General features: G+C 44.1%; 2 protein-coding genes across 5 annotated transcripts; both read right to left on the bottom strand.

The window, feature by feature from the left end:
- Nucleotides 1-1,740: 1,740 nt before the first annotated feature.
- rflnb (refilin B) lies at nt 1,741-4,719 on the bottom strand. 2 transcript variants are annotated; one of them, XM_040177664.2, is made up of 4 exons: nt 4,227-4,719; nt 3,924-4,129; nt 3,548-3,642; nt 1,741-3,213 (listed from the first exon to the last, which is right to left on the bottom strand). In XM_040177664.2, exons 1-4 carry the CDS (start codon nt 4,528-4,530, stop codon nt 2,895-2,897), a joined length of 924 nt encoding a protein of 307 aa, XP_040033598.2. In that variant the 5' UTR covers nt 4,531-4,719; the 3' UTR covers nt 1,741-2,894. The 2 variants fall into 2 exon arrangements, with proteins under 2 accessions (XP_040033598.2, XP_040033597.2); XM_040177663.2 differs by having other exon boundaries at nt 4,261-4,719.
- vps53 (VPS53 subunit of GARP complex) lies at nt 4,719-26,488 on the bottom strand. 3 transcript variants are annotated; one of them, XM_078098227.1, is made up of 23 exons: nt 26,393-26,488; nt 25,562-25,802; nt 24,983-25,063; nt 24,507-24,556; nt 24,353-24,419; nt 20,686-20,772; nt 20,192-20,307; nt 19,509-19,628; nt 17,343-17,421; nt 17,034-17,177; nt 16,801-16,943; nt 16,148-16,289; nt 15,391-15,489; nt 14,786-14,880; nt 13,580-13,822; nt 12,003-12,150; nt 11,608-11,690; nt 11,421-11,499; nt 11,018-11,166; nt 10,856-10,925; nt 10,527-10,664; nt 6,427-6,531; nt 4,719-6,198 (listed from the first exon to the last, which is right to left on the bottom strand). In XM_078098227.1, exons 2-23 carry the CDS (start codon nt 25,646-25,648, stop codon nt 6,031-6,033), a joined length of 2,493 nt encoding a protein of 830 aa, XP_077954353.1. In that variant the 5' UTR covers nt 25,649-25,802; nt 26,393-26,488; the 3' UTR covers nt 4,719-6,030. The 3 variants fall into 3 exon arrangements, with proteins under 3 accessions (XP_077954353.1, XP_040033594.1, XP_040033595.1); XM_040177660.2 differs by lacking the exon at nt 26,393-26,488 and having other exon boundaries at nt 25,562-25,882; XM_040177661.2 differs by lacking the exon at nt 26,393-26,488 and having other exon boundaries at nt 15,391-15,486; nt 25,562-25,821.
- Between the last annotated feature and the right edge of the window lie 228 nt (nt 26,489-26,716).

Raw genomic sequence — 26,716 nt, 5'->3', positions numbered from 1 at the left:
GTGAGGATTTGTTACACAGCAGCCGTTTGCTGCGTGCTGCTGCCACCTTGTGGTCAATGGGAGGAAACAAGTTCACTAGAGTGTGTTGCTCATTTTAAACAGATGTTGAAATGAAGCGTTCCAGAAAGCATCCTTTTGAAGTCCCCAACGTTGGTTTGGTGAACAGCATCATTTCCATGGCAGCGTGTCGGCCCCGTCTGTGGGAACTGCTGCGCGTCAGACGAGGATTTAAGGGCTTTAAAGGCTAAAGGCTTCGCTCACATGAACCACAGCTTTGGTTCCAGCTTTGGTTCCGTCGTGTGCGTTTTGTCAAATCAGGGAAATAGATTTGTTTCGTTATAACTTTAGAAGCCGTTTGATTTTTTTTCTCAATAGAATTTATCAGCAAAATGTGTCCTTTGCCAACACAAACAGTCTTTTTAAAGACCACACAAGTGTTATTTACGATGCATTGAGGAACCAACCGGAGAGCCGTCGCTGGCGGTTTCCTCAGTTTACCAGCAGGATGATTTTATCTTTGACACTTGCATATGTTGTAGTGTGTGTTTGAATGTGTCCCCGATGAAGACGTTGATGGTCCTGCGGTTGTTGGTGCGAAACACGGCGTGTGAGGGACCAGGAGGCTCTCCAGGACATTGATGACATCGTTTGTAGCCCCTTAACTAAACTGAGTCTACAGTGCCTTCCAGAACTATTGGCCCCTTTAGTAAAAATGAGCAAGACAAGAAAAAAAATCATTCATTTTTTTATCCTCAAGAAATCGAACCGTTAACCCCATACCTAACTATTTTTCTCAAAGATAAATGTGCCACAATTATTGGCACCCCTTGAGTTAACATTTTGTGCAGCCTCCCTTTGCCAAGATATCCGCCGTGAGTCTCCTCTTACGATGCGGGATGTGGTTGGTGAACACATGGCACCGGTTCTGGGACCATTCCTCCGTGCAGCATCTCTGCCTATCCTTCAGATTCCGAGGTCGCTGCCTGTGGACTTTCCTCTTCAGCTCATCCCACAGATTATCTTTGGGGTTTCGGTTGGGGGGGGGACTGTGATGGCCATGTGAAAAGCTTTATTCTGTGGTCCGTCAACCATTTTTGTGTCGATTTTGAGGTGTTCTTCGGATCATTATTCTGCTGGAAGGTTCAACCACGGCCCATTTTAATCATGAGATTTTCCAGGGGTGCCGATAATTGTGGCACACGTGTTTCCAGGAAAGATATTTTAAATGTCCTTATTTTTCTTCAAAAATTTCACTTGAATGAAAACGCTAGATTTTTGTAAATATTTTGTGGGAAAGAGCATGAGGATAAAAGACATTTTTTTACAGCCTGTTTTGCTATTTTTTACTAAAGGCTTCCAATAATTTTGGAGGGCATGAAAGGTTATTTAACGCTGGCATTGTTACGACAAAATATGAAAGTAATTGTTTTGTTTGATACTGAAGGGACGCACGCATATAAATAAATCAAAAATAATGTTGAAAATACTGTTTGAAGCACAAAATCAACCTTGATCTGGAATAAAAGCAAGTTTACGTTTGTATTTACCCTCTCCGGCCACACGAGGGCGTAAAAGCAGCATATTTCTGAAGTATAAATGGCATCATTCACCCTGAACATATCAAGAGCTCATCCATCTACATTATAGCTCAAAGTATTTACAGATGTTTATATAATAAGCCATTTGATTTAAAAACTCAAATGTTTCTCTTCTAAAGTAGAAAACGAAATACTTATTAACCAAACAACCATGTGAACAGTTTATTTTACACACAATATACCAGTAGTGACAGGAGTATGTTGGTCATTTTTTGGACAAAGTTATTATCACTGTTATTAAAAAAAAAAAATATTTACTTTTAAAAATACAAAATTGTTGCACTAATGAAAAGATCCTTTCAAATTTTAATAGAAGTGACATCAAAAAGACCAATCAAAAGCCACATCAATAAGGCACGAAGGGCATCACAAAATCATCCCGTGGGTGACTTTAGAGCAACGCAGTAAATAGCTGATAAAATCCTGAAACTCCAACAGAATAAATACAAATTCAATCCCAAGTGATGCCAACAAAAGAAGTGGCAGTGGAATGCAGTTTATTTTCACTACCAAGCCAGTGATTGATATCAAAAACAATATCCACTTTTCAGTAAACTCCACACTCATCCCTCTATGCAATCTAATTAGTTTGTTTTACGCTTACACATCCCAATCAACAGTAAAGCCTACTTGATTTACCACCATTTTCATAATACATCAAGAATCGCAGCCACAGCCAGTGGTGAGAAAGAGCTTAGCTTATGTCGTGCAGAAACACACAATACCCTGTGAACAAACAACACGTGTTCAGTATTTTCACCACATCCTTTTGTGCACCGTGGGGTAATGGAGGGATTTCTTAACGTCCAGGCAAACTTATACATTACATTTGTCCTTCCTGCGCTAGACGAGTAGCTTTGAACCACATACGGAGATAGCAGTTTAAAAAATATATATATATTTTATTCTATAATGGGATACATATCATTTTAACTGAGACAGGCCTCATTGTTTAAATTTAAAAAACAATCAGTTGGCATACTCGAAGAAATCCATGTGACAAGAGAACAACTATGCATAATGAAATCAATTATACAGCTTGTAAAAAACATTTGAAAAAGTGAGAAAAATAATAAAATAAACTAAATAAAATCTGGAAACCACCAAGCAGCAAAGTCAAGAGTCCAATCCAACTGACAGCCATGACGCCACAGCACTTCCTGTCCACAGCTTGGAAAGGCTACTTTAAAAAGGAAAAACAGGCTACACAACTACACAAGGACAACACAGCAGGGGGGGGGGGGGCGCGCTACAGTAAAGGGGGCGGCGAGTCTCCAGCCACCTGTCTCCGCTCCCTCACTGAGGTATCTCCCTGCGAGCGGTCGTCTCCATCTCCACGCTGGAGGTGAAGCGCTTGGACAGTCTGCGGCAGTCGTAGCTCAGCTCCGTGGCGTAGAGGGCGCTGGTTTTCTTGGGGTAGACAATGGTGGTGCTCTTGAAGCACTGGGGCCGATGGCGAGGCTGGAAATCCAGCTGTGTCTTGTAGTGGCGCCAGGTGCTGTGGGGCACGGCCACCACGGTCTGCCGGCAGTGTTCGAGGCCCTGGCCCACAGGCCGCAGGGCCACGCCCTGGATGAAGTGGCGGTCCGAGTCGTAGTGCACGGATGAGGTAAATCTGGGAAAGGGGGAACGTGTGAATGGTTTGAAAAAGAAGAGGTAAGCTTCCTGTGCCATCGATCCATTAAGGATCCATTGTTTGTACAAGGACAGGACACTGGCCTTGATTTAAAAAGGCACCGAGATTTGTTTGTTTGCCAGATTATATGGTGCATTTAAATGCAAATGTTGTTGCAACGTCTCGTTTTGTGGAATAAACAGCCATAAACACTTCTCTCTTGTATCCACACTTTGCATTTTGTCTCGATGCATGTGTAAAATCAAAATGCCTGGATGTTTTGTCCCTGAGCGCATCCTGCAGCTGGTCTACTGCTGCACAGATCACAACCCACCTTATTTCCTTGGACGGTAGCGGATCAAGTGCTATGCCTTCCCCGTAGGACAGAGGCTGCAGCTGCTGCAGAGACCCGCAGGGTAAAACTGGAACCTGCAATGATCAACATACAGGGGCCAACACAGTTCAGCGAGGAAGTGGCCCAATTCTCTGGCAGGATGTCACACAACATCCACAAACATGGCAACACGGTGGAGTTCAGTGCAAAAAATGCTTTTCTAATGCGTGCAAGGGCTCTGCTTTTCTAATGCGAGAAACTACCACAAAACATGCATCAATATGAACGCGTGAAGTACAGCAGACATTTAAAAAGAAGCGTTCACATGCATTCAGCGAAGTCAGTGACCCCCGGAATCAAAGTTAGTGTTACCGACCAGAGACCCCCTCCCCTCGTCCTCGGACACCGGGCTCACGCCCCCGGGTTTGTACGCGCACACGGGCTGCAGCAGCCAGGCGCTGGGGCTCGGGCTCGGGGGCAACCCGGAGTCCGGGCTGTCGAGTCCTCTCTCCGCCCTGCAGCTCATATCCAGCGGGTCTCCTTCACACGCATTGGGCTGCAGGTTCAACCTGCCAACCATTTCTAGGTGGAAGAAGAAGAAGAAAAAAAAGTTGCAAAAGTCCAGCGAGTGAAACGCGGATGACGAAAGAGAAATGGCTCCAGACCGGGACTTCCTTACGAGCTGATTTCGTCCCACGGGGGTTGCTGCTCACCTCTACCCGGAAAGAAGGCACCGCCGTCCGCTGGGAAAATGCGATCAACTCGGCGGTAACTCGCCCCCCACCACGATTCGCAAACTTTCCAAAAAAGAACGTATAAAGGTTTCTTAAAAACAACCCGAAGCACAACCCGACCCCCGCGGGCAGGAAACGTGCGCAAAGAGACGGAGGAGCTTTGCCCGCGGTTTGCGCTGAAGGAGGATGCGGGCGCTCGTGCCAACCCGCCGGGCTGCTCTTCCGTCTTATGCCCCCTAAAGGGCCCATCAGAAGAAGGAAACGCCTTCTTGGAACTCTTACACACTCCCGATTGGATGGTCCGGGGAACCTTTCCAGCCCCCCTCCTCCTCCTCCTCCTCGTCAGCTCCATCCCGGTAAAAATCGGTGTAACAGTATTTTCCCGGTAGTGTGCATATTGTGCACACACGCTCGTTGCATGAAGCACACGGGGAGGATAATGTCGGGAATACTTTTAATAATGTTCAACAAATGCGTGTAAGCAAACAGTTCTGACAATGCAAATAAGCAGCACCTTGTACATGAAGGCGTGGATGTGATCACCAGGCGTTGGGAACATTTTCTGCTTATCAGTGGGGGGGTAGGTTTGGGTAAATCTCCAATGGAATAGTCATTTAGCAACATTAAAAAAAACCCAAATAAGATAAGGAATATCTTATCTTATGAGCCATGATAAATAAACTATAATCAGGTCGTTGACAACACTGTACAAGAATGCTGATGAAAACGACCATCTGAATTGGAATTGTTAATACTATCAATCTTACCAAAGAATTAAGCCAATCAGAAGCAGGGAATGGTGGTTCGTGGGGCTTTCATCGAGTTCATTTGGTGTGCGACTGAGTGCACGGTAGAACATTTCCCCAAAACTCTCCTGCACCTTTAGCCGGAGCTTGACTTGATTTCTCTTTCTTCCAGACAGTGATGTGTTTGACATTGCAGAGGATTTGAGAGGGAGCAGCTTCAGAGACACGCTGAACTCTTGTGTTGGCCTGCAGTTAGAAGGATAAATTCAGGATTCAATTAAGACTATTTTGGACCGTTAAGCAGATAAAATCGACTGCACTGATGTGCTCTTATGCACATACTTAGTATGCTGCCACGGCAACGGCTCGAGTGAAAACATTTCACCGTCGGCGAGATGGATTTTTAAAAAGAGAGCGTCACACTGACGAAGCAGGAATTTAAAAGCTCATATTTGTCCCGGACTAAGGAACTCATTTTAGGCCACTAACCAAACCAACACCTACATCCACTTGAACGGAGGGCCGACGTGCACATGAATTTCAACATAAAATACATGTTAACAGTTAAGGGAAAACCATGCGCACCCTCGAAATATGTTATGTTCAGAAAACATCAAGTTTAATTAAGATCAGGTTCCCCTGTAATGATTGTGGATTAGACGTGACAAAGAGAGGCTCTCTGAGGACACTTTAGTTAACAGCACTACGGTTTGTTTCTCTCATCGCACACATGTGCTAATGTTACAAAACTCAAAATCATTAGTGTCATGAAAAGAAAGGTACACATGCAACAACAGCCAGTAGCATTTGAGGAAGTTTCTTCATAATCCAGCTCCGGCTTTGGGTTCAAATGACTGTGAGTCAGAACATTCAGTCGAGCTTTCGCCTTTTCTCCACGATGACTCGACGGAGCATTAAAAAATAAAGTCATTGAGATGAATGACAGTAAAAAGACGGGAGCAGCGGCCGTCATCACTTCGGTCTCAGCGTCAGGTGTTTGTGTTCACAGTCTCTTCTTGATGAGTTTCTCTAGTCTGCGGATGCGAGAGGACTCCTGTTCGGGGGTGGGGGCGCTGAAGAGAGAGGCCCCGCCGTCGGCCCCTGAAGGTGGAGTGGGGAGCCTCTGCCTGAAGAGCTCCAGCATGCTGCTCTGTTCACTGCGCTTCAGACCCTACGGGAGAAAGATGTCAACGCGGCGCACAACAGGAGGGAGATGCTTAACTGGGAGAGTTCTCAATATCACAATGTCAGCGTTGGTTATTAACACATCCAAGCTAACCAGATCCAACACTGATTTGAGAGCATCATCTATTTCCTTATCCAACTCTCTACAGAACAAAGCTGATAACCGCAAATAAACGTCAAGCATGTGTCACCATTGAGTAGAAAACCAACTGACTTTCATGTCCAGAATCTTCTGGAAGGTCTCAGGGTTCCCATCGGCCAGGAGCTTAATGTAGTTATCAACAAACACCACCGGCGGTTCATGTGGGGCCATCACCACCTGCGGGAAAGCAGACTTTAATGTTGGCTTCACCCCCCCCCCCTTTCTTTTCTGTGAACAATCACAGAGCGACCCAAATGATTCTTTAAATGATCCCACATGGGGCAGCAGCACAGGGCCCAAATTAGGGCGGGGGGTCCGGGGAGACGGGGGGGGGGGGGGGGGGGGGGGCTTACTACCGAGTGGTTCTGGCAGCAAACGGAGTTGAGGCTATGTTCCGTATTTAAGAGCCCACTGCGCATTATTTTTTTCTCTTTTTAAATGACAATTACTCCACGCATCTGTGGGCAAGAACGGGTTTCACCGGTAATTATCATAGAATAACAAGTCTGGGGAAGAAAAAAAAAATCTGCATTAGTCAAGACCAGGCAGAAAAGCTTTAAAAGGAGCACACGCCTTTCGAGATGGGAGTCTATTTTTTTTCTCCTGCCCCCGACAATAGAGACCGGGGGGACGTGGATCGGGTGGCGTTTCTCGCAGCCGCTACAAAGCAGGCAGGTCAACACGTGGCCGACAGACCACCAGCACCTCCCATCTCACGCATGCAGGGATCATCTAAAAAAATGTTTCTCTCGTCCTTCACTTGAAGAAAAAAAAAAAAAAAAACGACCCTCCCAATCTGTCCTTTCTGTGTTTGTCTCTTTTCTACATGAGGTAACATATATGAGAAGATGAGCTGCACGGGGAGGGAGGGAGGGAGGGAGAGGGAAGAGCAGGCATGAAAGGCTCAGGATTGTGTGGAATTCTTTGCCTTCTTACTAGCCCTGCTGACTGAGTGATTTACTTAGCAACTGTCCTGGAGCCCGGCCAGAGGAAAGGCCTGCAGGGACCTCGTAAAAAAACTAAAAAAAGAGGGCAAACAAAGGGGGAGAGAGAGAGTTTAAGAATGAAAAAGGGCATAAAAAGGGAGAGTGAGAGCAACAGAGTAAGGAGGAGGAAGTGGAGGGGCCTTCAGGCTGAACAGGAGTGGGGAAGGGAGTTTGACTTTTAGATATTTCCCAGAAGACAACTTTAGAGGTTGAAAGGAGAGGGAGAGGGGGAGAGAGGGGGGGAGAGAGGGGGAGAGAGAGAGCCGGCGCTACGGTGGGCCGGGCTGGAGGAGCGGGGAAAACAGCCACGTCTCACAAGCGTCGTGCCGGCCAGGAGAGGCCGTCCCAGACGGGATCCCATGTACTTTGAACATAACCGAGCACGAGGCCTCAGAGCCGACAACACACACGTATATGGACTCACATTCAACACTCAAAGTACAAAGTACACACACTCGAGAAGACACTGTGGAAGCAGAACCCAGTGATTATTCTCTCTTAACTGAGCTGTAGACAATATTCAGTTTGAACCTTCACTAATCTATAGTCTTATGTTTGTGTGTATATATAGAAAATTGTACGTACAATTCCTAAAATGACCATAGATAATGTTAATAGTAGCAGCATTTGTATTAATGCAGCCGCTTAAGCTCATTGTTTGGGTTTTAGGAGACAGAACCTTGTTGTTTTGGCGCTGCCTTCCTCCCACTTCAGCGGCAGGCAGCTGCTTTTAGGAAGCAGGCTGTGAAACCACCGCGTGCTACCTGCCCAGCAGCACACAGCCAACAGACAAAGTCCACAACCAGAAGCCAAGGTTGTGAAACTGTGCAGCTGTGCACGTGCCGCGGCAAACAAGGCAACGCCGAGCGTTGACCAAACATTTTGAAAATAATTACTATTGTATGTATTTTTGAATTGTACACCACTGTAGGAAGAAAAGCACATAGAACCGTTCAAATCAGATCAAAAAGGCTGATTTCAGGACCAAGTGTGCAGAAAGACAAGCTTTGCTCACCTCCCCCCCACCCCCTCCGTTTGCCCCTCTAGTCCAGAGATCTCAGAGGTGCAAATTGGAATTTGCAAAAACAACACTGCTTCACTTCAAAGAATATACATAATGCTTAATTATTTGAAATGTACAAGGAATCCTGCAGTAAGCTATTGGCTTAAGTCTCAAAGTGAGCTTGGAATCTCGTTTTAAAGTGCTCCTTTGAGCGTTCCTGTGTTCAGCGGCTTCTTGGCGAGGGTGAGCCAGATTTGATTTCAAGCCCCAGCGTAATTTAAAACCATTGTTGAGGCTGGACGCAGGAATTCTTGTATTGACCCTAGATGGGTTTGTCTTTCAGAGGCCTCAGTCTCAGCTCAAGGTGGAAGCAATTACCTGCGAGGAACCTTGATGTTGCTCGTAGTTGGTGGCTGAAAGGCTGTGACACTAAAGTGTTTCTTTACTCACTCCGGCTTTCTCTCCCTCTCAAAGGCCGGGAAACCTTTTCAAAAGTCGCTTTCAAAACTCTTTCAAGAAATTCCTTCTTGCTACCAGGAAGAAAATGCAACGTTTGACTGAATCAAGAAGTTATCACCAAAACCTTTTTTCCTAATGGATGTTTGCTGGTTTTTCTAATCAATATTATTTTTGCAGTAAGATTTTTATCCTCCACAACGATCATTATGTCTTCCCCTGTCACAGACTTTGAAGGGAAGCATTCGGAGGCCTTCGTGCAGTGTTGGATACGTCTTTGAGAGCTCTTCAGAAGCCATATAGATCACATTCCAGCTGAAGGGGCCCAACAGGCAGTCAAATCCAGTGAAAGGTAGACAGTGAATGCTGATGTGAATGCATTCTATAATTCTGTAATGTGAAAGCGGCTTTAATGTGTGGCAGATGAGTTGAAATTCTTTTATATACAGTAAATTCGGGGCATTTTTCGGGGTGAACAGAGGCGAGCCTTATGCGGACCATATGGGAAAGTGTGCATCCCAGCAGAAAAGAACCGGAGAAGCTGTCAAATCTGAAATGGTGAGCGGCGTCTGCTGGACAACACAAAGTAGTGTGTTGTCCAGCACAACCACATCAACTACAGCACAGCATAGCGGGGTTAGAGCATGTCCCTCTGACTGCTGTGAAAAAGGGTCAAGGCAGTCCAGACAGCAAGACTTCAGGAAGTACGGAAGACCTCCCAGGAGTCCGAGGGAAAACCAGGGACAGGCATGTGTGTGCGTGTGTGTGTGTGTGTGTGTGTGTGTGTGTGTGTGTGTGTGTGCGCATTTCTGTACACTCCAGAGACAGTTAATTAGGGTGTGGTTTATCTGCAGCAGACACATACCATTGTCCTCTAGGGTCTTATGAGGCAAAGCGAACTGGCAGAACCACGTCCACCTACACCACGTTAAACGGGACATATTTCTGGGAGTAGACGCATGGTTGCATCTCTCTATGTAATCACTCGCTCACACCTTTGGCTCAGGGTCAAGCACAAACTGTGTTCATGTATTTGTATGTGTGTGTGTGCATGTGTGTGTCTTTCACTCATTAAGCCAGGAGTGCATGAGGTCGATTACTGTTCCCAGAGGTGGGTTATTTTACAGAAAGGTGCTCATAAAGTGTTATTGTTAGAGGGGTTAAAGACACAATTAAAGGATATTCCGCCCCAAAGTGAACTCTTAAGTTGATAATGTGACTCAAAACAAATCCTTAAATACTTGCTCGCCACAGACACACAAAGGAGAGTCTTTTGTTACTTCCTGCAGGTAGTGCCAGTCTATTCATGGTCAAACTTTAACGCTTAGCACCAAATCTCTTGTTTAACTGGGTACGTCAGAATCTCAACGTTAAAACTGTTCAATGGAAAACGAGAGATGAAGAAAACTCACTCACACTAAAGGGTCTCTTTAAAGTTCCATGCCTTCAAAGGCCTGAAAGGGAAACTTGGGTTGTAAAAATGGCCAGCATGAATTCAGCCACCCAAGATAAATGTCATAAAAGCCAAAGTGTGCCATGAAGACCGAGTGGTCCTGATGAGGTGTTTAAGTTAAACCACTTTGTATTTAGAGAAGAACTTGCGTTGGTATTAAAATCCATCAGTTTGTCCTGAGTTTATACGTGGCGGGTAAACAGTTTGAAATCATCGCTATTGGCCTTTAGAGCCGGGTTGAGTGTTTTTCCGTCTCGTGTGTCAGGTCCCTCACCTTAAGGATCATCTCTGCACGGGTCATGCCTTTCACCACTATTTTGGTGTAGCTGGCAGGCGCCTTGCGGAGCACCTGGGATCCGATGGAGGGCAGATCCAGCAGGACCGTCTTCAGCGAGTGAGTGTCGAGGAGCAGCTGGTCGGATTGGAAACACGAGACAGATACTCAGGCATGAGGAGAAATATTCAAGACCAAACATGTGCACGTAATGGAGGTAAAGCATGAAATTGAATTTATAATATATACATTAAAATGTGCTCAAGATGATAGCTCACAGTGGAGCTGAAATGAAGCTTTATGAATGTTTTAGCATAAATTAAACTTACTTGTTCAGCGCCCACCATGCTGACAGGCTTACATCGGAACAAGTGGTTGATAAATTTGGGAATGAAAGAACTAAGGAAAGAAGGAAGTGATAAATCAACTTTGGGAACACTGTGGCTTGTGGAGAGATAAATAAAGCGCACATGATTGTGTGTCTGTTGTACTTTGTGAACTTGATGCAGAATTGTGTGAAGTATTTGCGTGTGGAGGCCAGATTGTCTCTGATGTTGGGCACATTTTGCTTAATGTGCATGATGATTGACGTCACGTAAGGACTCTGGTCGCCCACATGCTCCACGCTCTGCCACGGCATCTAAGAGAGCGACGGGGGAGGGGGGGGGGGGGGGGGGGGGAGAGAGAGAGGGGGGGGGGGGGAGCTTTGACATCAGAGGCGTTTAAATGTTCTTCAACATCAGGCTTGTGTGCCAAAATGTGAATGTGAATATGACCTCTTCTTTCAAGGCCAAAATATGTCATTGCAATGTGCAATGATATTAGATACCAAATTCTCGACACTTTGCAGACTGAAAGTGTGACTATTTGTGTGTGTGCGTGCATGTGGCCAACCTTGCTCATAGCACTGAGTGCAGGGTCACAGGCGGCATCAAGATCTTGAACGAGTAGCTGGATACTGTTTGAGATCACACTGAGAAAAAATGAAAAGCAAATAATTGAGACCATCAAAACACCACATTATAGGCAGGCTCTTTTTTTCGATAAGAGTAACATTGCTGAGCTGGTAGTTGTCACTTACGTGCTGAATGTGTCCATCTCCCCCGTCAAATTAATTCTTTCCACTAGGAGTTTATCTACTTTTTCCTTAAGTTTCTCTTCCAACTGGAACATAAAAAACACATAAAAGCATACTGTACTTTGAGTTGAGGCTTATTAAGGAAGTTTTTAGCCTATTTCTTTTAAATACAGAATTTATGTGCTGTATGCGTGTTGAAATACAGGGAGGATGAAACATTTGAGGGCTTATTGTAATCACAAATGCCACCATCAGTTCCTTAAAACGCTGATGAAACAGAGGTGGAATATTGTATAACTGTTGCATGATGGACATTGCTTGTGCTCCCCCAGCACACGCAGTCCGTGCAGGTCAACTGAAGGGAAGGATTCCTCAGGCCCGTGCATCGGTGTGCTTGCCTGTTGTGTGGTGGCCAGGCAGTACTCGGCAGTGCTGAGGATGCTACAGATCAGGCAGAGCTCGTCCGCGGTGAACTTTGCAGCTTCTGAGCCTTCTTTCTCCTTCAGCAGACTGCTGATGGTGAGACCCCCGCTGTTACTGTTGGATCTGGACGAACAAGAACAGGAGAGAACATCAGCAAAACAGAGACAGAAAAAGAATAATAACAAAGACATGGGATACTATTTAAGGCCCAATTAGTATTAGTTTGACATTTCTAACAAAAAAAGCATAGGTTTGTCAACTGGAAAAAATGGAGTCTACTAGTGATGAATAACGAATATTTAGCTGTTATAATTAGTCCACACATTAAGGTATCAATCAATTTGTGAGAGATTGTTCGTTCAGTCTGGAGTATTTTAAATGTTTGTGCTGCCTCCATATTCTTTGCCTGGATCATAAATTTTAAAGTTATAGGGGGAATTACAGGGACCAGACAAACCCCAAGAGGCACTCTGTTGCTTTTCCTCATAATGGCTGACATGGACCTCGTTGGCTACTGCGCTTCAAGAAAAACTCTTAGTGGGTAAAGAAGTATTAACTGAGGCACAACAGCCATAACTAGAAGCAGACGGAAGTGTCGGGATGCTTCACCAACGAGTCTTTACCGGCGACCCAGTCATTAATAAACGTCATAACAGAGACGTGGGTAAAACCACAACATAGTTTGAGCTCCTTTCGGGGGCCTCTCTCCAAACCCAATTCACAGCACACCACATTTGACAACCATGTCTGCTTGTGTCTGCATGTGTACGCTCTTGTGTCTGCATGTGTACGAGGCAAAGCCTCTGAGTGCATCTTTGCAACGTGTTTACAGCCCAGAGTATGGTATGCATCAGTCAGCGAGGGCCATAGTGTATTTTAGCATGCTTAGCGAGAATATCTGAGACCGAAACACGGCGCGCCCGTGTGTTTGTTTCTACCGTAGCCAGTGATGAGTTTTAATGTGTCCACTGAGCCGCGTTTTTACTGGCAGCGTATTAGGCTTTGCCACAACATAACCAAATCCAGATCCCTCATCGCATGCCATCCCAATCCATCAAACACAGTCAGGACTGGAGACATGACAACAGCCGTAACAATAAAATGAACAAATAGAGGCATGACATACTTGTTTATGAAAAATGAATCCAAAAGTTTGTCTTACTGCCCAGAAATTGCAATGATTCCCATGGATAGAAATTTTACAATAGTTCTTGGAAAGAAATGGTGATCTATGCCACGGAGAAATACACTGGCAATAGTTATAATAAATAAAACAAATAAATAAAATTAGGCTTTTTTTATGTCAATTCAATCAGTCAACTTTTTGGGGGCCACCATCCATTGACCACTACATTTAGACTTCAGCCACTCTGAATGTGTCTTCATATTGAAGCTGGTTGCTTTAGGAATGTCAGTAAATTCATGTCATACCAATTCTTATTGCATTGAATCTGGTGCATTGAATCTGAGCCCCTGAGCATCCGTCGTTACATGTTAAGCCCACTTCTAATATAAACCTTTCTTAAAATAACCCTAACTGTAACATTCTTACTTAGGCAGGTTGCCGGAGAGGATCTTCCAAGCGTACTCTCTCAAGAATTTCTGGAAGATGGTTGTGAGAGCGATCATCGGTTCTCCGGTGCTCAGTTGGGAGCACTGCACCATGCACTTCTTGTAATAAACAAACAGGTCAGCACAGCTGGGCAGCACTGCTCCGCCCTCCTCCGTGCCTGCCTTGGGTGGACCTTGTGCTCGGAAGTCAGCCACAAAGCGGTCGATCAGTTCTCCCAGGTTCCTGCAAGACGCAGGAACAGCCAAAACCACACAGGTTCACAAACGCGTTCACACACGGCTGGTTGGATCAGACGGCGAATGAGAATAAATATGCAACTATTAAAATTGAAACGTTAAAAAAACATAAAAATCGGTTCCTAAAGTAATAAAATAAAGAGCAGAGAGACAGAGTGCCACAAGGATAAGTAGAACAGAACACTCTAAGCATAAAAGTTACAGTTCCAGTACTACAGTAAACACGTCCACAGTCAGTTGGTGTGGTCCAATCCTACTGAATCTGGGAGCTAAAGCCAAGGACAAAACAAGCGGGCCACTGTTCTCCCAATTCTACATCCCACTGGGAACAGGCTGATCTGGCTGTTGCCTGTTTAAGGCTTTTGGGTTAAAATGAGGTTGTAGCTGCAGAATAGGTCAATCCTGTTCCATTTAACGGCCCAGCGAGCCGGGAGCTGCAGAACTACGCTCGGTTTCAGGAGCGATCACTGTGACTGGGGAAGTGGAGTGAAGGATGGTGGTAGAAGAAAAGGGATGGGGACAAGAAAAAAACAATGAAAATAAATAGAAAGAGAGATTGAGCTGAAGAAACAAAAATCACACAGAAAGAGAAACTGGTACCAAAAGAAGAAATAAAATACAGAGGTGGGAAGGAAAATAGGCAGATCTGCTGTGGCAGCACTTATTCAACCTCCGTCTCTTTCTCCCAGCCGCTGTGGTCGTGTAGCTAATGGGAAACATTTCTGCCACAGTGGAGACAGAGACATGTACAGGAACAGGAGATGGAAAGACAGAAGAGCCCCTGAAGTAGAATGGGAGGTGGGGGATGTGATTGGTGGGGAAGAGAAAACACAACCTGCTCCTGATCCCGGCTGTGTGTACAAAAAAACTGATTTGGCCCGGCGGGGTGTGTGTGTGTGTGTGTGTGTGTGTGTGTGTGTGTGTGTGTGTGTGTGTGTGTGTCTCTCACTTGTCTTGGGATTCGATGTAGACGTAGAGATGAGGTTCAAAGCACTTGGAGACAATGCCGTGGAAAGGGTTGTCTGGAGCTTTTGGCTTCCTTGGCTAAAATAATGGGGGAAGGAGGGGGAGACAAGTGAAAAAAAGCAATGAGTTGTAGCTCCCGATCAGTGAAGAAAATGATGAATGCTGTTTTATAAGACAAGGCGGGGACATGTTGAACGGTGTTGTGTTATAATGAGAAGTATTACTTAACCTCCATATTAGGTTAGATTAGTTTCGCCCTGTTGTACGTAATATCTACACAATAACATGTATATCAGATGACATGTGTGTTTAAACTACTGCCTCAAAGGCACATGGTTGTAAATCGAGGCAGAACATGGTAGAATATTTAAAAATGGCTGCTACGCTGCTGTTCTGCTTGCCACTGCGTTGCCAAGTGCAAATTGGCATTATGTAATATTCCCTTTATGGGGAGCACTTTGGAAAATGAGCAAGAGAGAGAGAGAAGAAAAAAAGAAAGAAAAAGAGCTCCACATCGGATGCAGCAGCAGCCGATTGTCCCTTTATGCTGCAGAACAGGTTAGACGGGGTCATGGCAGGTCAACTCACCTTAGACAGATCGTCGTCCTTATCTGCCCCCACGTCCTCACCTCCCTCATCGTCCAGGAAGGGGTTAGTGGAGTCCAGAGTGCTCTCTGGCTTCTTCTGCTGGAAAAGAACAGATACAACTTCAGCATAAAGGTCCGGCGGCCACCGAGGTCTTCGGTGCTGTGAATTCTATTGACTGACTTTCAGTTTTATCACATAACTCTTTGAAAAAGGTTTCGTCGCTTGCTCCCATGTTTATGCAGATCATTTCACGGGTAAACTACCTCAAATTATAAAATTCCACCCAACCAAATTACATTACATTACATGTCATTTAGCTGACGCTTTTATCCAAAGCGACTTACAATAGGTGCATTCCCTGATTGAATTACAGAACAGTCGGGGGTGTAAACGGACCGTAGGACAAAAGCACCTCTGACTAGATGTCCCCTGACTAAATAATCATCATCTGTCCCTCAGTGCGCCACTTATACCTCCCCACGCCGTAATGACCTGGATTAAAAGGTTTTCTTAAACTGTGATGAGTACTCTCTGTGCGTGAGAGAAGAACACAACAAGCTATCAATCAGCAGTTTCATATAAATGGGATTTTTCTTACAAAAACAAAAAAACAAACAGCAACCTCAGCGAAATATTGAGCCTTAATAGGGCCAATGTGTTTGCTACAATTTCTTCTAAAACGAAACTAAAAGTCCGCAGCTGTGCTTGGTTATGAATGGACCGGCATGCGTTGTTTGTCTGCGTGTGCTTTTCTCACTCCGGGTGCGTCCGTCAAGGTGCATCCTGTGAAACGTTTGGCCAGAAGACCCTCGAAGTTCGTAGTCCTCTGAATGGCAAACAGAAGCAGCTTCACCTCGATCTCCTTGGCTCGTGTGCGCATTACTTTGGCCAGCTCCACCCTTAGAAACACGCATGAAATGAAATTGGACATCAAATTAGTTGGATTTCTAACATTTGACATCCCAGAATGTTTCCTAATGATCCTTGTTAGTGCAGAACGGTTTCATCCGTCCTTTTAGCAGAAACATGGTTTATTTTCTAACAACACTACTAGAATTCTTGCCAGATGTGTTTTATTGCAGCTGGGAGTAATGAGCGAACGATGCCCACTCCTTCTTCCCTCATGTAGTTGAGGGGAAAAGTCTGAGAAGTGTGGATACCAGGTCCCTGCTCGGGTAGAACACGGTCTTCATTTGTACTAGAAGCCAAATCAAAAACTAATAAAATGCATAACTCCCTAACCAGAAGAGTCCCACAGCCTATTCCTCAATTCCTCCCTTTTTGTTTAATTTAAATTTCATTTTCTTTTCTTGGGCACAGAGAACATAAACATAAAATATCCATTCAACAGTCCAATCCCAAAAATTCATATTGTAAGATCATTCCGACACCGTCAGAATGTGTATTCACCTGGTGATGTGGCAGAACTCGACAGCTATACGCTCCGTCATGCACCACTCCTCTGGAAACATGCGTCCGTACTTCTCCTCGTAGTCCACCAGCTGCCGTTTGATCCAGGCGTAGCGACGATCTATCTTGTCCAGCCACGCCACCTGAGCGACGGGGTACAACACGTTTTTCATTAATACCTAAATACCACTTTATTCAATCCCTTATATTATGGAACTAAAGTTCTGACTCACATCTTGGTTTTCTTGGAATAACACCAGGTACTCTGAGAGGTGTTGCCGGATGAATTTCTTGATAATCTCCTGCTTAATGCGCGGATCCAGCACATTGGCGACCAAGCAGGCGTCTCTGAGCACGTTACTGGGACCTCCTGGTCTCTGGATGGAGGAATGGGTTGACATAAAGTTTTGCATGGTGGGAGGTGGTGGTGGGGGGGGGGTGCAAGAAGACAACATTGTCTAAATAGAGACAAAGGGAGTTAATGTGACCAGAAATCAAATGGAAACGCAAACAGAACTAAAACTCCCGTACAACATAACTACCTTGGAGCCTTGAGAGGGGAAAGATTCCTCAAAATCTGCCAGAATCTGGGTCCCCAACTCACTCTGAGCCGCCTTTACTCTAGAATGGACAGAAACCAAATGCACTAAATTATTCCGTGGCTTCTCAATCAGTCATATATCATAATGGAAGGTAGACAATTTCATTAGGAAACATTTAAAGCGTTAAAGCTGACATCCAGTTGAAAGATACATCATTTAATTTATTCCCCAAAGGACTGAAGAATACGGGGGCTATTTACACAGTTACCTGCTGGCAAACAGAGACGGAAAATGTTTCTGTGTCACAGCACCCAGAGAGAATCGATAACGTAAAATATCTGGAAAACTACAAGAATGCTGGAAGGAATACTAACATAATAAAGGGCTACTTAGACAGTCTGAGTCCGTCCAGCATCCAGGACGGCACTCAAAGCCGTGACAATCGTCCAGAATAAACATGAGAGCGGGCCTGAGATGATATCACAGATGGATGGAAACTGAACTGGTGACTTTCATTACAAGTGCTCGCTGTCGGATCTCGGCTCAACTACCCGCATGTGTTCGACCGGCCGCTGAGTACGACACACACACACACACACACACACACACACACACACCCCCCCCCCCCCCCCCCCCCCCCCCCCCTCCGGCCTCACACTCCGATAAGCTGCTCTCACAGAGGACAAGCTGTCTGCAGCAGGTCTGACTGGGTTTACACACACAGTGCACAATAATGCAACAGAGCCAAAGATTTGTGTGCGACAGTCACCGTGTAGCATTGACGGTGAGGAAAAAGTGTCAAGTAATGAAAAGAAAAAGGCTTATTAAGGAATAATCTTAGTTTATCCTGTTAAAAGGTGACAGCTGCACTGACTCCGTTTAGCCACGGTACAAAGTACTGCCAGGACAAAAGGCCAATTTCCTACACAGAATTACATATGCTAAGACAGGAATTGAGAAATGTCAGATCAAAGCTCTAATTTGCATTTCAATTATAACCTCCATGTGAAACTGGAATGTGCATTTTGGAAGCTAGAGAAATATTGTATAGTCTTTATAGCCAAAACGTGCACGCTTATTTTTTTAGGAAAAATACTTTTGTTTTAGCCTACATAAAAACTGAGAAAATGACATTGTATCCATTACGGTTTACTTTCTATATATCTTCAGTTATTTCATTGGATAAATATTCTACCCTCGATTATTCCATCTGCTTACTCAATTTGGTTTTAACAGATTTTTAAGTCTACTTATTTGTTTCATATACGAATTCGGAATTGAATAAGACGTGTGTTGTATTTTATGGGCTTGCTCTTGTTAACCCACAAACAGGGTTTAATTATACAAGTACCAACACTCCTCTCTAAACATCCCTTAGTTGCTCTTCCTCCTGGCTGAAGTTCTGTGAACATCTGATCTTTATATCCTGTCTGCCGTCGGTTGTCAGAGAGGTTCTTCTATTACTTACTTACTGTCTATTAACTGTTTGTGTCCAGCTGTCTGTCTCTACCCCCTCCCCACGTCCCTCCTATCATCTGTTCCTCCAGCAGCCTCTTCTTCTACACAGCTGTTGCTGCGTGAATGCAGTCCGCCACACCTCAGTCAAAACAGAGCAGATGGTCATCTTTTTTTGCTGTTTTCGGGGATCCGCACTACTTTGAACTTGAACATCAGCTTGGATAATTTATCCCAGATCAATTCTAGTGATTTGGGAAAAAATATCATGGAAGTGGAAATAGAATAAGTCAGGACTGGGAGGCAACAGTGTAACAATGCACTTTGTTACGTGCATAATGTGTTCAATACATTTTACACAGATACACACCCAAACACACACACACACACAAACAAATCCTCAGATGATTATCCCCCTAATCTCACGATAAAGGAAATTCTGGCATAATAAGAGCCTATTCAGCGTTTCCTTCCTGTGAGTTCCTGTACGTGTGGGGTTGTGCATGAATGCGTGTGAATATCTACATAAACAGGATCTAATACACAAAATACCTCCAGCCAAGTTCAGCTGACAAACTGAGAAATATTATATGCAGAGATCAAGCTCTGAACTGGTTCTTATAGCGACGCTCCTCACCAAACAGCCCGAGGCGATTAAGAAGCACAACAGTACATTACGTGTGTGTGTGTTAGTGTGTGCACATGACTCACCGCTCAGAAAGCTGTCTGATCTGGGGGATGCCCATGTACTTGTGGAAATGTTCAAGCACATTGACCACTCCCTGCAGAAGGTTGGCCACCTCACCGTACTGCCTTTTTCTGGTCATGGCTCTGGAACAGGAGATATATGTGACTTAATTCTTATATTATACAAAGAAAATATCAACATGTATATCCTCTGGCAGAATTGTAAAATAGTGACACAAACACAGCTATATGAACAAATAAACCAAGCATTAATTTAGCTGTTTATCTCTTACAAAGTGTAAATTCATTCATAATAAGCTATTGGTGAGGAAAAGCATCGCATTGCATACAGCATATATGGATATTAAGGAATAAAACGATTAAGCCCATTGTGGGGACTGCAGAATATGATTTCTCGCACCCATCTGAAAAAAGGTGATGTAGTTCTTGTTTTGCAGTTAAATCCGATCATTTGTCAATGTCATCAATAAACATTAGCTGCTTCAAGATATCAATGAAAGAAGAGGTATGCAAAAAACTCATCATTCAGCCTCAGAGGGTTTTTGTAGCTGCTTTGTACTGGCAGCAGCTAATGTTGCAACTAAAGAGCCACTTAACGGCCCTAAATGTTTTATTTTGGTCCAGTGAGCTCGAAGGTAAATTGTGCACGTAGCTCAGTCCGCTCTGTTAGATGTGATGGTACCCACTCTAAGGAGTCAACACCCCCTGCCAACATATGCAAGTGGTTGAGGGTGGTGATGGAGGTAGTCAGGTGGCGCTTGGCGTGGTCCAGCTGTTTGATGTCCCTCGTAATCTCCTTGACCTGTGCAGGAAGAGGAACAAGTGAGACGGATTGGTCGAATCGCATGAGGAAAGGAGAAGGTGTGCACAGGTGGGAATAGAAACTGGTTTGAGAACTCATCGCCACTACAGTACAGGCATCCTGAGCGAGGGCCTCCCCCTCATCCTTTTCTTATGCACCGAGCCCACTGACCTTCCTCTGACACACACACACACACACACACACACACACACACACACACGGAAGGTGCATTACCTTGACTATAAATACATCTCACTGTCCTGTATTATATGGAAAGGATACAGAGTGCACTTAGCCTGTTATGGTCGCGGCTGAGCTCCCTTATGAGCGTTAACGTGCCACCTTTGTATGTGTGTAGGTGTGAACGTGTGCACGTACCATTTGTTCAGACTTCTCCGCCTTGTCCTTGATGTCTTTGATTTTACCAAAAAGCTGCTGGATGGCTATCTGGGCCTCCTCCAAAGCCTGGACAAGAAAAAAAGAGAGGAATATGAAGTAAACAGCAGGCTCAATTTCAACTAGTTTGTAGAAAACACTGATATTGACTGTTAGTCTGATTTAGGGATGGGCACAACAAAACAAATGTTCAAGTGGTTTTAAGTTGTGACTTGTTTAAAGTCCAGCACTAATCATGTCAGATTGTCGTTCATCCACAAAATCTTGTAGGAAAAAAAAATTGCTTATGCCGTTTCTAGGACCGGTCCACGGACTAATTGGCAAACTATCGAGATATCTGACATGGATAGCTTTAATCTCTGCATCAAGGTTGTCACTATAAAGGCCAAAGAGAAATCATTAGCACTTTTGACAGCCTGTGGGTCCTGACTGAATCACTTAACATTAGACAGTTAAAATTGTAGGATACTAAACCTGTTATTTGAATGGAGAACATAGCAGCTGTTCTTTGATTGTATGCACATCTGATGCTTTGGTAATCGGCTTCACTTGACCAAATGATGTGACACAACTAGACTCTCTTAGATTCTCACACACACACACACACACACACACACACACTCACACTCACTCACTCACTCACTCAAGGAATGCTAACAGCCGGCAACAACTGTGCAAGGAATTTTCCCCAGTTTACAAGCACCTCTCCACAAACATAAATACAGCTTGCACTGGCAGCAGAGGGCTAATCGTCCCTCCCCAGTGGAGCCAAAGTGCAGCACTTGGTGGCAGTGTTGCAGAGACACTGACCAAGTCAAGATGAGGCCAAACGAGCAGATCATAATAACAAAAATAGTAATGATTTATAAATCATATAATTAATCACTCTATGGAGACTGTAGCCTGGAATGTTCTTAAACTAATCTTAAAAGAAATTGACTTGGTGTAATATGATTTTTCTGTCAAGATAGTCCGCCATGGATACTAAGACTGAGAACTTATCTTGGATAAAGATAAGAAGAAGTTGACTGCAGCTTGCATCCTTCTTATGATTTAAGCCAAACTTTGGTTGTTGGCGGGTTGGATAAATGAATTGGTTGGGGAAAAAAGCATGCAGGTTATGCAATTACTTTTTGATCAGAATGAGGAAGGGAGTGCCACTGAATCTTTCGGGAGGTTCCCCGGAGGACTTCTTGAGCAAAACAAAGTGAATGCAGAAGAGGCCAGAAACTCCAAGGCTGCAATCGTCGCTCATGCAAACTCAGCGGAGTCAATCCGGCCCTCTCCCGAGCGCTCGTTTCCTGTATTTAGCCTTGAGGAAAGCAGAGGGAGACCACTGCCCAGCAGGCGCCTCCCTGCCCGAGATTGTTATCTGCTCTCACACAAACACACAGGCCGGTATATCTCTAATGTGCAATGAGCAGCACAGGTTCCCAGGCACATTCAGGGGGTATTAAAGAGTTTCCACAGAGACGCTTTAACAGGCTCGGGATGCATTTCCCCCCTCAGACAGGCATCAGTGTAACTTCTGAGTTGAGGGCCAAAATGCAATAAATCTGATCAACCATGGAGGATTATTTTGACAGCTGGATCCTTGCCAGAGCACAATGCTTCATGTAAACATTTTTAAAGAGACAGAGAAGAGTGTTTCAGAGAGAAAGCGAACGGCTCATAAAGGGCTTTTGTATAGAATCCATCGTAGTGTGAATACAGTTGTTTAACCATAGTTAAGCCCGACAGTAAATACAGAATCCCTACATCTTCTAAGGTACATTTAGGTTTCTTTTTGAGGAATATAAATACAGAAAAAAAGAAATAACATTTAAATTAGGTTTACAGCTACATTCATTTTCCCAAGAGAAGACTAACCAACATCATATGTCCTATTGCATCCATATCAATACTAAGTGGTGGAATGTACCTAAGTGTATTTACTAGAGTACAAATTTAAGTTACCTGTACTTTACTTTTCTATTTCCCTTTTATTTATACTTCCCACTTTAGATCAAACTATTTGATAGTATAACAGCACATGTTGTAGGAAACTCTTGACTGTCGGACTACATCCAGATACACACCTTTTCTCAGCATGTGTTAGGTTGCGTACATTTGTACCCAAGTCAATCTTACTGTCACCATTTGGGCTTGTGTGTGCATCCGTGTAAATGTAATGCAATAGGCAATTCAGTGTTCACCGTTTACTTTCTTACAAATTAAACAACTGTTGAGATGTATTTATTGTTGCCGAGTAACACAGCCAACAAACGGACTTAATAGCAGCTCTATCATCTGCCAGGTTTTACCTGCAATATTTAATTGTCCCTGCAGGAAAATGAAAAATGACTCCGCTGCTCAGACTTCCCCCGCTTTCTCTTTCCTCCTCTGGCTCTCCCCACACTGCAAAAATATTGCCGTCTTGGATTTCAACCTTTCAGTCTCTACGTCTCATTCTCCATCTTGAAATGTACACCACTTTCTTTCCGTCGGCATAAATTTCTTTGCCCCTGGAAATGTTGGAATGGCACCGTGGGGCTGGAAAAACAAACTAAAATGATTGTGTGTGACTGTATAATAATATTGGTCTGGAGGGGATGTGGAGCGTTTCTGCTACCAAACAGTAGCGAAGTGGGAAAGACACGACCACAGGGCCAGACGCCCCGACGACCACGCACACCTAATCGCGTCGACTGGTCAGAATATCCACCACTCGCCCGTCAGGTGTCGCATTCCCTTAAAGCCACAACCCATTGCTGGAGCAAGGACTTGGATTTCCTATTCCTTCCTATTAGCGAGGGCTGTTCTTTTCCCTTCATGCTCACACAAGCAAAAACGTAAAAAAGCCTGGCTTTGAGAGAAATTTAAGTAGTACACATAGGAGAATATATTCCCCAGACGAGATTTCTGTAGAAAGAGGCAGTTTGAGCAGCGGGAATGGTTCTGAGTCATCTTGTCCTTTTTTCCATGGAAGCAATGTAGAGGGCGGAATGTGCAGGCCAGTGAGTTGGTTCTGGGTCGGGACAAACCAGTGGCACTCCTCTGACTTGAACAGAAGAATGCCGTTTCAGGCACCACAAGTGATGGTGGTATGTAAGTGAAATAAGCCAAAGCCGTTGGTAATTTCCCCCGTGTCCCCCATTAGGACAAGCGAGGTCCTCATGTTACATTATGTGCGACTAACAATACCGTACACTCTCACTCAAACGTGGACCAGGATAAATATCAATCAGCCTTTGTTAACAACACATAAAGCAAACGCCTCAGGGGGCTAAGGGGTCGGGTATAGTCAGCCTTTGTGTTCAGGAGATAGAATTTTGGTCAACCACGCTTCTTTTGCTCTCCACACAGACTGTTTACCTGCACCCAACCAAACACTTCTCAAATGTTCTTTGTCGCTACCACGCGGTCCGAAAGCGAAAAGTCTTCATATGTCAAAATCCTGTCAAATTACCAAAAGAATCTTCATATGAATGCACGGTCGGTTTTTAGAGAGAACCATGACAAAATAACATCATTTGAGGACTTCTGAAAATATACAGCCAGATGAAGAAGAGGAGGAAATCTTCTTCTGAAAGATGATTTACTTCCATCATTGCATTAACAAAGTTGTGTTGATCAAGCTTCTTTGACCGTCCCTATATGAGCTTCTCACCTGTCTGCCATCCTGGCCCACGTTGGTCTGGCCTCTCACAACCGTTCTGATGTTGTCATCCAGGCGCCTAGCATTTGTTACACAAAATGGCAAAAATCAGATTGAGTGTAAACTAGACAGAGAGAAGAAACAAACGTGTCACCAGTTGTCTCACCGGATCTTCAGCCGAATCTTGTTTACCACGTCATCGATGTTAGCCAGAGACTGGGGTGATAGACAAGAAATCATAAAACAACTTTACATACAGAGGGGAAAAGAGGGATTAAACAACTAAACACAAGCTGTCTTTTCGATTGGTAATACATTTTATTAGAACCTGCTCTTTAATATGCTGAACAATTGACACTATACTTTACACGTGAACAAAACACGTATGCACAGAAATACATACTTTATGGCAATTACTGAATTTCTGCAACAAAAAAGGTCAATACTTTGGTTCAAATGATAAAAAACAGTTGTATCATCTTTACATTGTCAAACGCAGGATTTTGTGTAACACCTCACCTGTTGAATGGCTACACAAAATAAAACTACAGTGACCCCTCATGGCGATGGAGCATCGACACAGACATGTACAAGGATCAACATTTTTGAATGCTGATATTTCTGTGTCACTGGACAGCGTACCTGCTCGGTGGGGAACAGGGTGTTGATGTATTCTACAGCATTGAAGTCCGCTCGGTCCAGTGGGTCCTGGCTGGGGAAAACCTTGTTCACAAAATGATCAAGGCCGGTTAGTCAGAAGCAGGCAGACAAGAACTAAACTGAACATTTAACGGTGTTATTCATTTGGATGACTTCAACGGGCCCACTGGGGATGCTTTGTAACGTCATCGTTATTATATGAATGAATGCCAGTCATTACAGAACATTATTTATAACGTCATGTGATGTCATATGATAGAGGTTTCCTAAAATGCACGAGAAAAACCTCAGAAGAGAGACAGTAAAAGGTAAACTCAGCTCTGTGTGCCATTTTTGTTGTTTACAGAGAACGTTGAAGTCACCCCGAAATATAACGTTAAATATATGAAGCAAAACGATGTTCCCGTTGTGGGAGAATATGTATTGAATAGGCTTGGTTAGCGGGCATGAGACACGTACACTTAGTAACGTATGACAGTTAGCTTGATCACAGCTAGTCTGTTAGCAACAACCGGCACCGGCGATTAAAACCCCGCAAAGGTAACGAGGTCAGACAGCTACCTGTTCAATGGCTAGTTGCACCTCTGGGGTTAGGTGCAATATAGCCTCCAAATCCTCAGCAAATTCCAATTCTTCTTCCTCCATCATTGTCAAAACAAAACCAGACCTCTGCGGCTTCACCACTTCCTGGTGAGGTGGCTTCTGGGATACCAGATGACGCTGGAGAAGTGATGCATTCACGGCGGTGGGAAATTTGAACTAGCCGATTGTTCTTGCCTCGTCTTTCTCTTGCCTCCCCCTCCTGCCAATCATTGAGTGCAAATTGTATCTTTCATCTTTAAGTCAGATCCATCTCCCTTCCGAAAGTGCACATGAATGATCCTACAAAGTGGTAAACACGACGATTATATAGGTTAATGACCAGGTCTATGATCAATTATTGATTAGCAAAATAAGACAACTAGAGGTAGGAAGCAAAACAAATTGCTGAGTATAATTTATTTTAACCATTTATATGGTATATATTTTTGGTTACACATTTTATAAACAAATACATTCGTAGGAGCGGATTATAATGAGATTATAAATACACTAATAGTGGTCTACGTGATACGGAGGTATACGCCGTATACCCACGAGGAAAAGTGAAGGATGTCCGTATACTACGATCAAAAAGCGCGATGACACGTAATTGTGACAGAACGTTCTAACTTTCATTCATAAATTCACCCCGTCGATCGCGTGCCATGATTAAGAAAGTGGAACATGTTGCCAAGGAAAAAACATATTAAAAACACATTAAGTTTTAATTTGAAAAATCTTACAACTCACAAAACGATGTTAAATTAACTAATGTAATATAGACAAAGTGCAACAATATGAACGTTTTACCTTTTATGTATCTACTTCACTGGAGCCCCCACCGACCATTTTCAATTACATTTTATACCTTGACATCTCTCCTCGCATTGTGTGCACTCTATGAGTGCCTTCGTATTTCGACCTAGATCTTTGTACACTACAGGGTGTCATGACCTGTGAATTGTTTAAGGAGCACTAGTGCCCCCTGCTGCTAAAAGACACAACACACTCACACAAATGCTCCCATAAACCACAGCTTCCAAGCATTGCACTGTCCTCTTCTGTTCCAAAGAGGCATATAAGCCCATAGAATAGTTTATAGAAAAGGCTCCCCAAAGGACTAACCAGGATGAG

Source organism: Gasterosteus aculeatus, chromosome 1 (genome assembly GCF_964276395.1).
Source record: "Gasterosteus aculeatus chromosome 1, fGasAcu3.hap1.1, whole genome shotgun sequence".
Classification (NCBI taxonomy): Eukaryota; Metazoa; Chordata; class Actinopteri; order Perciformes; family Gasterosteidae; genus Gasterosteus; species Gasterosteus aculeatus.
This window is presented reverse-complemented; position numbering and strand designations above follow the sequence as displayed.

Coding starts and splice junctions, on each gene's coding strand:
- rflnb (XM_040177663.2), bottom strand. CDS start 4,633: ATGGAGCTGACGAGGAGGAGGAGGAGGAGGGGGGCTGGAAAGGTTCCC. Junction 4,130..4,260: donor TGCCTTCTTTCCGGGTAGAG/GTGAGCAGCAAC, acceptor TCTTCCACCTAG/AAATGGTTGGCAGGTTGAAC. Junction 3,643..3,923: donor ACGAGGGGAGGGGGTCTCTG/GTCGGTAACACT, acceptor TGATCATTGCAG/GTTCCAGTTTTACCCTGCGG.
- vps53 (XM_078098227.1), bottom strand. CDS start 25,648: ATGATGGAGGAAGAAGAATTGGAATTTGCTGAGGATTTGGAGGCTATA. Junction 24,557..24,982: donor CCCTGTTCCCCACCGAGCAG/GTACGCTGTCCA, acceptor CTATCACCCCAG/TCTCTGGCTAACATCGATGA. Junction 10,926..11,017: donor TTCTGCATCAAGTTCACAAA/GTACAACAGACA, acceptor TTCTTTCCTTAG/TTCTTTCATTCCCAAATTTA.